At 45.4% G+C, this 14,224-nt stretch overlaps 1 protein-coding gene across 1 annotated transcript; it reads left to right on the top strand.

The window, feature by feature from the left end:
• Window positions 1–10,605: 10,605 nt before the first annotated feature.
• On the top strand, window positions 10,606–13,916 carry LOC120024793 (carbohydrate sulfotransferase 8-like). The gene is made up of 4 exons (XM_038969078.1): window positions 10,606–10,684; window positions 10,875–10,912; window positions 12,602–13,036; window positions 13,230–13,916. The coding sequence occupies exons 1-4, from the start codon at window positions 10,606–10,608 to the stop codon at window positions 13,914–13,916; spliced, it is 1,239 nt and encodes a 412-aa protein (XP_038825006.1).
• The last annotated feature ends 308 nt before the right edge of the window (window positions 13,917–14,224 follow it).

Genomic DNA, 14,224 nt, shown 5'->3' with positions numbered 1-14,224 from the left:
AGTAGTAGAGGTAGTAGTAGTGGAGGTAGTAGAGGTAGTAGTAGAGGTAGTAGTGGTAGTAGTAGAGGTAGTAGAGATAGTAGTAGTAGAGGTAGTAGTAGTAGAGGTAGTAGTAGTGGAGGTAGTAGAGGTAGTAGTAGTAGAGGTAGTAGTAGTAGAGGTAGTAGTAGAGGTAGTAGTAGTAGAGGTAGTAGTAGTAGTAGAGGTAGTAGTAGTGGAGGTAGTAGTAGTAGTAGAGGTAGTAGAGGTAGTAGTAGAGGTAGTAGAGGTAGTATTAGTAGAGGTAGTAGTAGTAGTAGAGGTAGTAGAGGGAGTAGTAGCGGAGGTAGTAGAGGTAGTAGAGGTAGTAGTAGTAGTAGTAGTAGTAATAGTAGTAGCAGTAGAGGTAGTAGAGGTAGTGGAGGTAGTAGAGGTGGTAGTGGTAGTAGTAGTAGAGGTAGTAGAGGTAGTAGTAGTAGAGGTAGTAGTATTGGCAGTAGTAGAGGTAGTAGTAGTGGAGGTAGTAGAGGTAGTAGTAGTAGAGGTAGTAGAGGTAGTAGTAGTAGAGGTAGTAGTAGTGGAGGTAGTAGAGGTAGTAGCAGTAATAGTAATAGTAGTAGTAGTAGGAGTAGTAGAGGTACTATTAGTGTTGTTGTATGTTGTTGTTTGTTGTTATTTCCGCTGCTGTTGTTTTGTTTTTGGAGTGAACCAGATGCAGTCAGGGGGCACGTAGCACGAAGCGAGAAGAAATTATAGGTTGAAGGCTGGAGGCCAAAGGTGGGGTACTTGAGAGATGAGGCACTCTGGGGAGAGGTAGAATACAAGCATGGAGAGGTAAAGTAAGGGTCTGGAGGGTAGCTAGGAGAAAATAGGAGAGGGCTGAGACTAGAGGGAAGGTAGATAGCAGAAAATAGGAGAGGCTTAAAGCTAAAGGGGAGTTACCATAGAGGCCTGGGGTGTTATTGAAGGGGAGGCGGAGGTTGTGATTGTTGCAGCCCGGAGTCTTCAGGGCTTGTTATGAATGTAGGCTTGGTTTCGACAGCACAGAAAAAGTCAGGCAGTCTAAGTGTCGAGCTCAACCATTCCTGTGCCATTATCCTGTCTTCCTGCTGAACTCATAAAGACAGGTAATCAATCTGAGCGATGCCCATGTGTAGGTCAGTGTCAAGGAGCAATACGATCAGGCTGTTTCAGCATCTCCTCTAATCCCCTCCACCTTCAAAAGTCTGGGTTGTTACTCCTGTTTTGAGAGATAGCAATCTTCCCCTTATAACCCATAGTAACCCTTGGCACTCCACTCCTCATCCTCCTAGGATTACTGACTTGAACTGTGGTCAGTGCAGAAGCATTGAAGCTTATCCACAGATACAAGGACGGGGCTGTCCCGTCTGCATTCTATTTCACTTAGCATTCCACCCACTGTTCCACAGCTCCACTCACATGTCCGCCCTCATCAGGCCTGCCTGTAATCAGTGGGGCCGGTGACAGGAAAACACAGAGTGAGTGAAAACAGCAGGGCTTACTTAAAAGAGAAGCCAGGGTAAACAGTGACAGGGCCAATTCAATTTACCTATCTCACAGCAAATAGAATTCAGCAGGTAGATCACCACTGGTTAATGAAGATACGAGGGGAGAGGAGGAGAGGGATGAGAGGAGGAGAGGGAGGGAGGGAGGGAGGGAGGGAGGGAGGGAGGGAGGGAGGAGAGGAGGAGAGGAGGAGAGGAGGAGAAGAAGGAGAGGAGGAGAAGAAGGAGAGGAGGAAAGGGAGGAGAAGAGAGCAGAGCATCTCAACTACGGCAGAGAGGAGAGAGGGTCCAGTGGCTCAGAGATAATGTGTAGTCTGAACACAGACACCACATGGAAACACTGAGGGCAATATCCCCCTCTTATCTGTTTCTCTCTCTTCCATCTAGCTTTTCTCTCTTCTTTCACCTTCCACTCTTCAGTCCTCCTCTCCATCTGTTGCCTCCACCACAGACACAGGCAAGAGAGCATCCAGCCGTTTTCCCTGCAGACTTTCCTCCCTTCCCTCTCCTAATATCTGGCAGCGAACCAGCCAACTTTTAAAACATTACGTGCAAAAAGTACTCCACTTCTGAACTTTTATAACAACCTCCAGCAGCCTGTCTGAGCTGTCATCGATAGGGGAGGGGAGGGGCTCTGTGGCGTGTGCTGCTGTGGCATGCGTGCTCTGCTGATAGGTCAAGAGCTTCTCAAGCATCCTAATAAGATATGTGCCAATTAAAGCCTTCTGGTGCTGCGGCTTCAGCACAGATAATTAATTTAACCCGTGGATCGCTGCTGACAGGTAGCATTTGTTTACACGTCTCTGCTTTCATGAGCTGCCAACCAACCATGCCTCTGACGACTCTGCGTAATATTTACACAACCGCCCCTTCCCATCCGACTACATACAGCATAACACTGTTACCTGCAGTTTCCATGGGAATCACCTATACGAAGGGACTGTCTGCATTCCCTTACCTTGAGCTTGTTATAAACTAATAAGCAGCAGTGTGGTGATGCCTTGGCTAGAACAGCTGTAATGTCTCAGAGCATGAAAGTCAACTACTCTGAAAACAATATACTGAAGATGTTCATGTGGAGGCAGCAGGCGTCTCCAACTTTATTTTAAATAGCTTTCTTTCAGCTTTCGCTGCTTTCAGTTGTATTCCACTGAATATTGATGTGGTTCATTATGCTTAGCTTGTACTCTTACAGCTGAGACATATGAGTCAAGCCATGTGTTATTTATGCTTCTTGGGCTGCTGATTAATGCAGTCTGTTTGTATACATGCTGGCCTGCCCTCAGACTTCCACTAATAAGACTGTAGCCTACGACCCCTGCGATCCTGTCCAATCTCTGACCTTCAGTTAGGATCAAAGGTTGAATAAAAGCCAATACATTTGCAGCGTCATGCAGCGCATATCAATCAATCAAGTTTATTTTATATAGCCCTTCGTACATCAGCTAATATCTCGAAGTGCTGTACAGAAACCCAGCCTAAAACCCCAAACAGCTAGTAATGCAGGTGTAGAAGCACGGTGGCTAGGAAAAACTCCCTAGAAAGGCCAAAACCTAGGAAGAAACCTAGAGAGGAACCAGGCTATGAGGGGTGGCCAGTCCTCTTCTGGCTGTGCCGGGTGGAGATTATAACAGAACTATGCCAAGATGTTCAAAAATGTTCATAAGTGACAAGCATGGTCAAATAATAATCATGAATAATTTTCAGTTGGCTTTTCATAGCCGATCATTAAGAGTTGAAAAACAACAGGTCTGGGACAGGTGGCGGTTCCATAACCGCAGGCAGAACAGTTGAAACTGGAATAGCAGCAAGGCCAGGCGGACTGGGGACAGCAAGGAGTCACCACGCCCGGTAGTCCCGACGTATGGTCCTAGGGCTCAGGTCCTCCGAGAGAAAGAAAGAGAGAAGGAGAAAATTAGAGAGAGCCAAGATTTTCAAAATGTTCATAAATGACAAGCATGGTCAAATAATAATCAGGAATAAATCTCAGTTGGCTTTTCATAGCCGATCATTAAGAGTTGAAAACAGCAGGTCTGGGACAGGTAGGGGTTCCGTAAACGCAGGCAGAACAGTTGAAACTGGAATAGCAGCAAGGCCAGGTGGACTGGGGACAGCAAGGAGTCATCATGCCCGGTAGTCCTGACGTATGGTCCTAGGGCTCAGGTTCTCAGAGAGAGAGAAAGAAAGAGAGAACGAGAGAATTAGAGAGAGCATACTTAAATTCACACAGGACACTGGATAAGACAGGAGAAGTACTCCAGGTATAACCAACTGACCCTAGCCCCCCGACACATAAACTACTGCAGCATAAATACTGGAGGCTGAGACAGGAGCGGTCAGGAGACACTGTGGCCCCATCCGAAGAAACCCCCGGACAGGGCCAAATAGGAAGGATATAACCCCACCCACTTTGCCAAAGCACAGCCCCCGCGCCACTAGAGGGACATCTTCAACCACCAACTTACAATCCTGAGACAAGGCCGAGTATAGCCAACAAAGATCTCCACCACAGCACAAACCAAGGGGGGGCGCCAACCCAGACAGGAAGATCACGTCAGTAACTCAACCCACTCAAGTGACGCACCCCTCCTAGGGACGGCATGAAAGAGAACCAGTAAGCCAGTGACTCAGCCCCTGTAATAGGGTTAGAGGCAGAGAATCCCAGTGGAGAGAGGGGAACCGGCCAGGCAGAGACAGCAAGGGCGGTTCGTTGCTCCAGAGCCTTTCCGTTCACCTTCACACTCCTGGGCCAGACTACACTCAATCATATGACCTACTGAAGAGATAAGTCTTCAGTAAAGACTTAAAGGTTGAGACCGAGTCTGCGTCTCTCACATGGGTAGGCAGACTGTTCCATAAAAATGGAGATCTATAGGAGAAAGCCCTGCCTCCCGCTGTTTGCTTAGAAATTCTAGGGACAATTAGGAGGCCTGCGTCTTGTGACCGTAGCGTACGTATTGGTATGTACGGCAGGACCAACTCGGAAAGATAGGTAGGAGCAAGCCCATGTAACGCTTTATAGGTTAACAGTAAAACCTTGAAATCAGCCCTTGCCTTAACAGGAAGCCAGTGTAGGGAAGCTAGCACTGGAGTAATATGATCAAATTTCTTGGTTCTAGTCAGGATTCTAGCAGCCGTATTTAGCACTAACTGAAGTTTATTTAGTGCTTTATCCGGGTAGCCGGAAAGTAGAGCATTGCAGTAGTCTAACCTAGAAGTAACAAATGCATGGATTAATTTTTCTGCATCATTTTTGGACAGAAAATTTCTGATTTTTGCAATGTTACGTAGATGGAAAAAAGCTGTCCTTGAAACAGTCTTGATATGTTCGTCAAAAGAGAGATCAGGGTCAAGAGTAACGCCGAGGTCCTTCACAGTTTTATTTGAGACGACTTTACAACCATCAAGATGAATTGTCAGATTTAACAGAAGATCTCTTTGTTTCTTGGGACCTAGAACAAGCATCTCTGTTTTGTCCGAGTTTAAAAGTAGAAAGTTTTCAGCCATCCACTTCCTTATGTCTGAAACACAGGCTTCTAGCGAGGGCAATTTTGGGGCTTCACCATGTTTCATTGAAATGTACAGCTGTGTGTCATCCGCATAGCAGTGAAAGTTAACATTATGTTTTCGAATAACATCCCCAAGAGGTAAAATATATAGTGAAAACAATAGTGGTCCTAAAACGGAACCTTGAGGAACACCGAAATGCACAGTTGATTTGTCAGAGGACAAACCATTCACAGAGACAAACTGATATCTTTCCGACAGGTAAGATCTAAACCAGGCCAGAACTGGTCCGTGTAGACCAATTTGGGTTTCCAGTCTCTCCAAAAGAATGTGGTGATCGATGGTGTCAAAGGCAGCACTAAGGTCTAGTAGCACGAGGACAGATGCAGAGCCTCGGTCTGACGCCATTAAAAGGTCATTTACCACCTTCACAAGTGCAGTCTCAGTGCTATGATGGGGTCTAAAACCAGACTGAAGCATTTCGTATACATTGTTTGTCTTCAGAAAGGCAGTGAGTTGCTGCGCAACAGCTTTTTCTAAAATTTTTGAGAGGAATGGAAGATTTGATATAGGCCGATAGTTTTTTATATTTTCCGGGTCAAGGTTTGGCTTTTTCAAGAGAGGCTTTATCACTGCCACTTTTAGTGAGTTTGGTACACATCCGGTGGATAGAGAGCTGTTTATTATGTTCAACATAGGAGGGCCAAGCACAGGAAGCAGCTCTTTCAGCAGTTTAGTAGGAATAGGATCCAGTATGCAGCTTGAAGGTTTAGAGGCCATGATCATTTTCATCATTGTGTCAAGAGATATAGTACTAAAACACTTAAGTGTCTCTACCGATCCCAGGCCCTGGCAGAGCTGTGCAGATCCAGGACAGCTAAGCCCTGGAGGAATACGCAGATTCAAAGAGGAGTCCGTAATTTGCTTTCTAATGGTCATGATCTTTTCCTCAAAGAAGTTCATGAATTTATTACTGCTGAAGTGAAAGCCATCCTCTCTTGGGGAATGCTGCTTTTTAGTTAGCTTTGCAACAGTATCAAAAATAAATTTTGGATTGTTCTTATTTTCCTCGATTAAGTTGGAAAAGTAGGATGATCGAGCAGCAGTGAGGGCTCTTCGGTACTGCACGGTACTGTCTTTCCAAGCTAGTCGGAAGACTTTCAGTTTGGTGTGGCGCCATTTCCGTTCCAATTTCCTGGAAGCTTGCTTCAAAGCTCGGGTATTTTCTGTATACCAGGGAGCTAGTTTCTTATGACAAATGTTTTTCGTTTTTAGGGGTGCAACTGCATCTAGGGTATTGCGCAAGGTTAAATTGAGTTCCTCAGTTAAGTGGTTAACTGATTTTTGTCCTCTGACGTCCTTGGGTAGGCAGAAGGAGTCTGGAAGGGCATCAAGGAATTTTTGTGTTGTCTGAGAATTTATAGCACGACTTTTGATGCTCCTTGGTTGGGGTCTGAGCAGATTATTTGTTGCGATTGCAAACGTAATAAAATGGTGGTCCGATAGTCCAGGATTATGTGGAAAAACATTAAGATCTATATATGATGTATTTTATGTGTTCACTAATAACACTATCCTTACATGTACCCTCTGAGGACCTGTGAAATGGAATTGTGTTTAGATGGAAATTAGGGAGGAGTGGGTATGCAGGAGGTCAGAGGAATTTAGCAACATATTTGAGATTTGTTTCAACATGTATCAGAAGAATGTCTAGCCTTACGCACTCGGGAAATATCTTATTTTTAATTATACCAGAATCATAAGACGTATGATCAGCCATGATTAGCTATATTTTCATTATCACATTCTCTGTTTTTGAGAGTTAAATATCCCCATTTGAAATTCTCTGAATATCTTCTACCGCCCATAACCGGTCATCCCCCTGTATCAGTTCCCCATGACTTCCACCATACAGGAAATCTCTTTTTTTTCCTCATACAGCTGTGCCATCAAGCCGTTTTAAATACTGTCCAATATCGACCAAGGTGATGAGATCATACTGACCTGATGTGTAATTACAGGGTCATAAGAGCCAATCACCATCCTGCTTCGTAAGAGCCATCCAACAGACCGCCCAATAGGCCCACAGACAAACCAGAACTCACTCATTACCAACCCTTCACAGCTGCAGGTCAAAACGGAGAGGATTTTGGCACTAGCTGCCGAATGCTGTAACGTCTTTTTATCTATTATTACAACCTGCAACATCAATGGACCAGAGCTTACAACCTAATGCCACTGTCTGGAGTGATTTCTGCTGTTAAACCACGTCACAGTTAGTCAGTGTAAAAGATGGAGTCTGTATTCCCACACGTTGCGAAGGCATTTCAGAAGCACGAGCGTGTGTGTGGGTGTGTTTGTGTGTCTGTGTGTGTGTGTGGGGGGGGGGGGGGGGGTCATGCGCAGTGCTGCGCCACGTTAATCTTGTATTGCTAATTACTTCAGTAAATGTGAAGCTCAAGTTCCTTGTATTCGGAGACTTCCTTATTATACTGCTGAAGTCATAAGAGCTAAGACACTACAGGCTCTGTGAGCTGAATGACTGATGAAAAGCTAGTGGCTGCTGGCTGTGCTGCTCTTTACCCACCGTGGGCACAGGCCTGGAGGGGGCCTGGACACTAAGTCTCTCTGTCTTCCATCAGGCTCTCTCCTGAGTTTCCTCTGGTTAAGAATAGGGCATTTAAAAAGTTCCTCCCTGTGTCCATGGCAGTGATCCTTCATTTAACAAGCTCATTATTTCACCTTGTTTTTGTCCTTCATGCTCCTCTCCGCCACGACTGCGTTTGCATGAGGCGAGCGGCTGTGGTGGCAGCCATCAGGGGAAGGAAGGAAGCGTTTGATGTGTGTCAGTATCGGAGGAGAGCCGTAGAGAGACAGAGGTCTTTCAGAGGGAAAGGCGGTAATGGATCCCACTAATGATATGGCCTTTGCTTTCATGACTCCCACAATAACACCGACCTGGTTCTACATTGATTAAGATTATGATTACCATGGCGACGCTGAGGAGGTCACGCGTCTTGCCGGTTCCTGCTCCACTTTTTTATTGCAATTTTCCTATTCTACTGAACCATTTACTTTATGTTCGTATTTTTATATTTGATTATTTCTTATTGTTGTTGCATTTTCGAGAAGGAACCTGCAAGTAAGCATTTTGTTGGACGATGTATACCATGCGTATCCCGTATATACGACAAATAAAAAATTATGACTTGAAACATGGATATTCAGGGCCCGTATTGAAAGGATAACCTTGGGAAGCTGAAGGTTCGGGGTGTGGGAATGTAGACTGTTCTCTGAAGGTGTTAGGCAGGAAGACAATGCATCTGAGGACATCACATAACAATGCATTAATATCCATTATCCACCTTCAATTTGCTCTCAATGTCAGCTACTGTAATGGAATATAAAAAGAACTGAGAAAATTGTTATTGAATGAAAGGAAGTATATTTCAGCTATGCTATCCATCACAATGAATATGTTAAGTCAACTTGCATGCTCATTTGATTCACCTGGGTTTTGTACTATTGCTGCAATTTGTGACAGAAATAAAAGACAAATGAACACACGTTTACTTGCATCACTTCGGCAGAGTTTGTGAATTCCTAACTTGTAGAAGCAAATTTGCTGAACCTCATAAGGAAGCAAATTTGAACAATTGATCATTGTTTCACAGCCTGGAGAAAATCAATAGAATATTTTCTTTAAGGGTCAAATTGCAATCAAACAGCAACATATATTAGTTTCAACCAAATTCATGGTATAGACATAAATGTTGCTGACGAAACTAAACACAGCTTTTTACAGTAAGGCATTATGATGCTATTCAGGGCATTGCCTAGCACCCAGACTGCATTGGGAACCAGATAAACTAGGGGAAAGAGAGAGAAAATGTATTAGTAAAGGCAAAGATTCATTTCCTTTTAAATAGAAAAATCAGTGAAAGACTGAGATTTTTACAGCTATCTATTGCACATGCAATTACCTATCCACAAAGTCAATTCCATCTAAATTCAAAGCAATTCAGGAATTGAATTGCAATCAAGTGAAGAAATGTACTCAACTGCATTCAATTCAACAGACAGAAAGTGAACTTGCATTGAACCCAACAAGGAGAACACTGGAATTACTGATTGTACTAATTTGAGGAGAATCCAGCATGGGGTAAAGATGGCTATAATCCAGCACATTAAAGCCACATAATTAAATAGAACACTATTATATTGTTTCTCTATGGATAAAGCTATGGTTGTGACAGTGAGCAACATCACGGACAAAAGCCTGGTCCCAGATCGGTTTGTGGTGTCTTGCCAACCCCATACAACGTGACAATTACTATACAGTAGGAGTTGGCCAGACAGTACAAACACATCTGGTTCCAGGCTAGTGAGCAGAGCAGTATGAGTGACAACACAGTGCTCCTGACAAAAACAGCACTTAGTAGGAAGCCGTTATTAGACCTCAGGAGATTTCAATTACTGGCCTGATGGGGTTCCTGATCAATGGTGAGGCATGTATCTAGATGAGATAGTCCAAGAAAGATGCTACAGTGTGTGTGTGTGTGTGTGTGTGTGTGTGTGTGTGTGTGTGTGTGTGTGTGTGTGTGTGTGTGTGTGTGTGTGTGTGTGTGTGTGTGTGTGTGTGTGTGTGTGTGTGTGTGTGTGTGTGTGTGTGTGTGTGTGTGTGTGTGTGAGCCATTGGAGCCTAGCAGTACTGTGTGTGGTGGACATTTTATCTTGGTAATAGTGTGGTGTGTCCTGTTAGATATGCATGTGTTTTATATTCAACAATGTCAACTGACATACAAGATGCACTGAGCCATTATTAGGGTTAGGAGATCAAATAAGGCTCCGACAGCTGAACAAGATTAGAAAATGTCGAACTGTGTGCCATCACCTCCCTAAACCTGCTACAGAGGAATAAACAGAATCCCAGACACTACAACAACCAACCCCCCAAGCCCTTCTGCAGTGCATACTAATCTAAAACAACATTGTATCTGGCTGTATGGTTGTATGGTTTTCTCCCAGCCCCTCTGAGACGTATCTAAGTGTTAGAGGAGACGGGGGCCTTGCAGATCTCACCAGTTAAGGGGGGTGGTGGGCCGTGACCCACATCTGGGGCCCCCTCACTCTGCAGGTTCCTATTACTTACCTCTGTAGATTGGAAGTGACAGGCCACTCAGGCAAAAGTGTCTGAGCCCCTCTCCCATCAGCAGCTGCACAGCCATCCGCCGAGCATCCAGCCTGATTACACATCAACGAGAGAGGGGGACGGGGGAGGGGATGGGGGACCCCGGGAAAGGAGATGTCCAGCTGGAGAACACACACTAAACACAACGCCTGTCTGTCCTGTCCCACTGGTTGACTGGCTCAGTCACATCTGCCAATAGACACGTCACCACCTGTCTGTCTGTTTGTCCCTCAGCTCAGACATTCCTCTCTGTGTCAAAGAACCAATCTATCTTTTCTAGCTACCCTGCTAAGAAATCAACCTAGCAAATAGTTCACAGACTCCTTACTCACCCCACAACTAGGACCATCAAAACACAACTCATTTACCAATGTTTCATGGTGCTGCAGGTTCATTACTTAAATGGATCTAGATAGCTACCTGTCTCTGTGTCACCCTCTGTGGAAAACAGCTGGTGTGGAGGAGAGGGGAGGAGAGGAGAGTCAGCATCAGGCCTTCTACCTGATATTACAGCAGGAGGAATTCACTCCATTGCCTGGGTCTGATGCATCAAAGGACTGCCTCTCCTCCTCAACAAGCAATAACTAAACATGTTGTCTCGTTTACTTAAGTGCTCACTCTCGCTCTCTCCCTCCCTCCCTCTCTCTCTCTCTCTTCTCTTCTCTTCCCAGGTGTGAAGCTAAGAGGAACAGCTCGGCAGTCCAGAGAGGTACGTTGTTTTCTACTCCTCCTCCTTTCAAACAGAGAGAGAGTGTATATGTTTTTTATCTAATATGGTGTTGAGTGGCAGTGCAGTGTCTGTGTCTGATAACATCAGTGTAGAGAGGCTGACCTGAGGCTTCCCCCAGTGTGCCAGGGGTGGGCCAGCTCTCTGCAGCCCATGGAGAGTAAAGTAGTCTTGGTTTATGTGAGCTGGAATGGCTCATAGGAGCAGAAGCCTGTTTCTGTAGCATGAGGCAGCTTGATGAACAAGTACAACCCCGGGGCAGGATGCTAGTCTATTGCAGGGCCTTACCCCCAGTCTATCTCCTTAATGCTGAGTGCCAAACAGACTGAGGCGCATTTTTACAGTCTTTGGTATGACTCGACCAGGGATCGAACTCCCAAACTTCCAGTCTCAGGGCGGACACTCTAACCACAATGCCACTGAGTTGGTCCAGCCCAGGGAGAGCCAGGGGATAAAGGCTCTGTGGAGGTCTTGGTGTGAGAATGCAGGAGCGAGTTAGAAAGCGAGAGAGAGGGCACAGCCAGGGCTCCGACTACTAGATACTGTAATACCAGCCTGGAGATGAGGGGGTTGTGTCAGTGTGTAGCTGTAGGAGAGAGAGAGAAAGCGAGAGGGGGCACATCCAGGGCTCAAACTACCACCTCTTGTAATACCAGCCAGGAGACGAGGGGCTTTAGTGTGAGACTAGGAGGCTTTGAGGCTGCAGGAGAGAGAGCAGCTGGTTGCTATGTTAGGAACGCTCCTTCTGGTTCCTCTCTTTCCTCCCGCTGACCTCAGTTTGCTCTGGTGTCCTGCTCTCAATAGAGATGAGAGACTTCCATTAGTGTGAGTCCTGCATGTGGGTGTCTGATATGGGCTGGCTACACTGTGGCTGATCCTGCTCTGCTTCCCAAAATGAAACGGTCAGGGAACCATTCCTACTACTGCTTCCTCCTTTGGAGGTTTCCCAGGGGATATAGGTGGGAGTACTGGGCATCTGATCCAATGGATGTCAGATAGGAGATGAGCACAAATTCATGATGTGTTCCCATCACGTTATCCGTTGTACAATTAGGATTATACATGCAATCTATTGCCTTAATGGCGCCATAATGGCTTTTAATTGAAATAAAATGTCAAAATGCATGATAGCCTCAGGCCATCTTACCATGGTAATCTGCCTGTAGATGATTCAAATTTAGATTTCCCAATAAGTGTTTATAAGACATTTACATGACATTAGAGCTCTGTTTATTGGTAGTTCACCCAGTCATTTACAGTGTGTGGCATTTCAATTGGAAAGGTTGGAGAGTTGGTCAAGATGTAGAGAAACAGCGCCACTAAGTGTTGAGTCTGAGCACTACAGAAATCAGGAACGTATAGATTTTTAAAGATTCCACCAAAGGTTTTTAAAAGAGGGTTGGTGAATTAGTTCACAGAACACTATAAAGAGTGTTTCACTGAATAAACACATTTTATTTTGAATGCCAGAGAAGTTTAAATAATAATCAACACCAAATCAATAAAATGTATTTATAAAGCCCTTTTTACATAAGCAGATGTCACTAAGTGCTTTTACAGAAACCCGGCCTTAAACACCAAAGAGCAAGCAATGCAGATGTAGAAGTCTTGCATACATTTTACATCTGTCAGCGCCATTTGTAAAGTCGATGCGTTATCTTTGTCCATCAGGCGCTGTGTACTCAGGACAGTGAGGGTGTGAGAGTCAGCCCAGGCCAGGACCAGAGACTGGCTGTGGAAGGCCTAACCAGCACCATCCCCCCCATGCAGTTCCCTGCCTTCCAGTGGACTAGACATTCAGCCACCCCTGGCTCTAGGGAACAGGACATGGGCTCCCTGCGAGTCACCAAGCGCCACAGGAAACTACTGAAAACCAGCCCTGTGGTCTCTAACAACTCACTCAACTCCTCCTCGTCCTCCTCGGGTTCCCCGGACTCTGCTGAGGAGAGCTGGCAGTGGCACAGACTGTCCCACATCCAGGAAGCTCGGCGGAGGCTGATGAAGGAGGTCTGTGCCAAGTACAAGAGCAGCATCTCCAGGACCATCACACCTCACCACGTGTCCCGGATCTATGTGGAGGACAAGTACAAGCTGCTGTACTGCGAGGTGGCTTATTGATGATCTGATTATTGCATATTGATAATTGGACTTTTGAATATTGCTGTTATATACTGCTATCTATATTTATACAACTTATTGATTATTGGTGTATTTTTGTCATTGTGACTGTGATGCTGGCTGCAATGATTTAACAAACCAATTAATAAAGTATTTTTTAAATCTAATCTTATTTCTTTAGGTGCCCAAGGCGGGCTGCTCCAACTGGAAGAGGATCCTCATGGTGCTGTCTGGCCTGGCGTCGTCCACCCACGAGATCAAACACGACACCGTCCACTACGGCAACCACCTCAAGAGGCTGGACAGCTTCGACCGCCAGGGCATCACGCAGCGCCTGGAGACCTACACCAAAGTCCTGTTTGTCCGCGAACCCCTGGAGAGGCTGGTGTCCGCCTTCAGGGACAAGTTTGAGAACCCCAACACCTACTATCATCCTGTATTCGGGAAGCCCATCATCTCCAAGTACAGGGTAAACGCCTCCAAGGTGGCCCTCAGGACAGGCAGCGGAGTGACCTTCCAGGAGTTCATGCAGTATCTGTTGGATGTGCACAGGCCTGTGGGCATGGACATTCACTGGGAGCCTACCAGCCAGCTGTGCAGCCCCTGTCTGCTGGACTACAACTTCATCGGCAAGTTTGAGACCATGGAGGAGGAGGCTAATTTCTTACTAGGTAGAAGTGGTGCCCCGCATAACCTCACCTTCCCCAGGTTTAAAGACAGGAACCCCAAGGCTGAGAGGACTTCAACTCATTTAACCCATCGCTACTTTGCACAGCTCAGCACTTCACAGAGACAGAGAGCTTATGACTTTTATTACATGGACTACCTTATGTTTAACTACTCCAAACCTTTTAAAGATTTGTATTGATTGACTCTCTAATCTCTGTTTGAGTCCTCAAATCTCCCCTGGCTTTAAGTGGAGGAGCGCACCATAAAAATGACTTCCTTTTACAAGTATTACTAGAAGATCATCACATGAAAACAATGTCTTGGTCAGGCATGTCAATGTGGTCCTGTATTAAATACCGATGCCTAACTGCAAAACATCGAACTCACAAACAATTTATCACTGCACAGTCAGTGACGTGAAAAGACAGTTCAATGCTTTAAAATGTGTTACGTGAAGTGGTACCCACCTATCATTTTTTGCACTTAGTGTAGCAAATTCTTTCTCCA

Source organism: Salvelinus namaycush, chromosome 30, assembly GCF_016432855.1.
Source record: "Salvelinus namaycush isolate Seneca chromosome 30, SaNama_1.0, whole genome shotgun sequence".
Lineage (NCBI taxonomy): Eukaryota > Metazoa > Chordata > Actinopteri > Salmoniformes > Salmonidae > Salvelinus > Salvelinus namaycush.
Note: the sequence above shows the minus strand (reverse complement) of the source record. Positions and strands in the feature narration are given on the sequence as shown.

Coding starts and splice junctions, on each gene's coding strand:
- LOC120024793 (XM_038969078.1), top strand. CDS start 10,606: ATGGATCTAGATAGCTACCTGTCTCTGTGTCACCCTCTGTGGAAAACA. Junction 10,685..10,874: donor GGAGAGGGGAGGAGAGGAGA/GTCAGCATCAGG, acceptor TTCTCTTCCCAG/GTGTGAAGCTAAGAGGAACA. Junction 13,037..13,229: donor ACAAGCTGCTGTACTGCGAG/GTGGCTTATTGA, acceptor TTATTTCTTTAG/GTGCCCAAGGCGGGCTGCTC.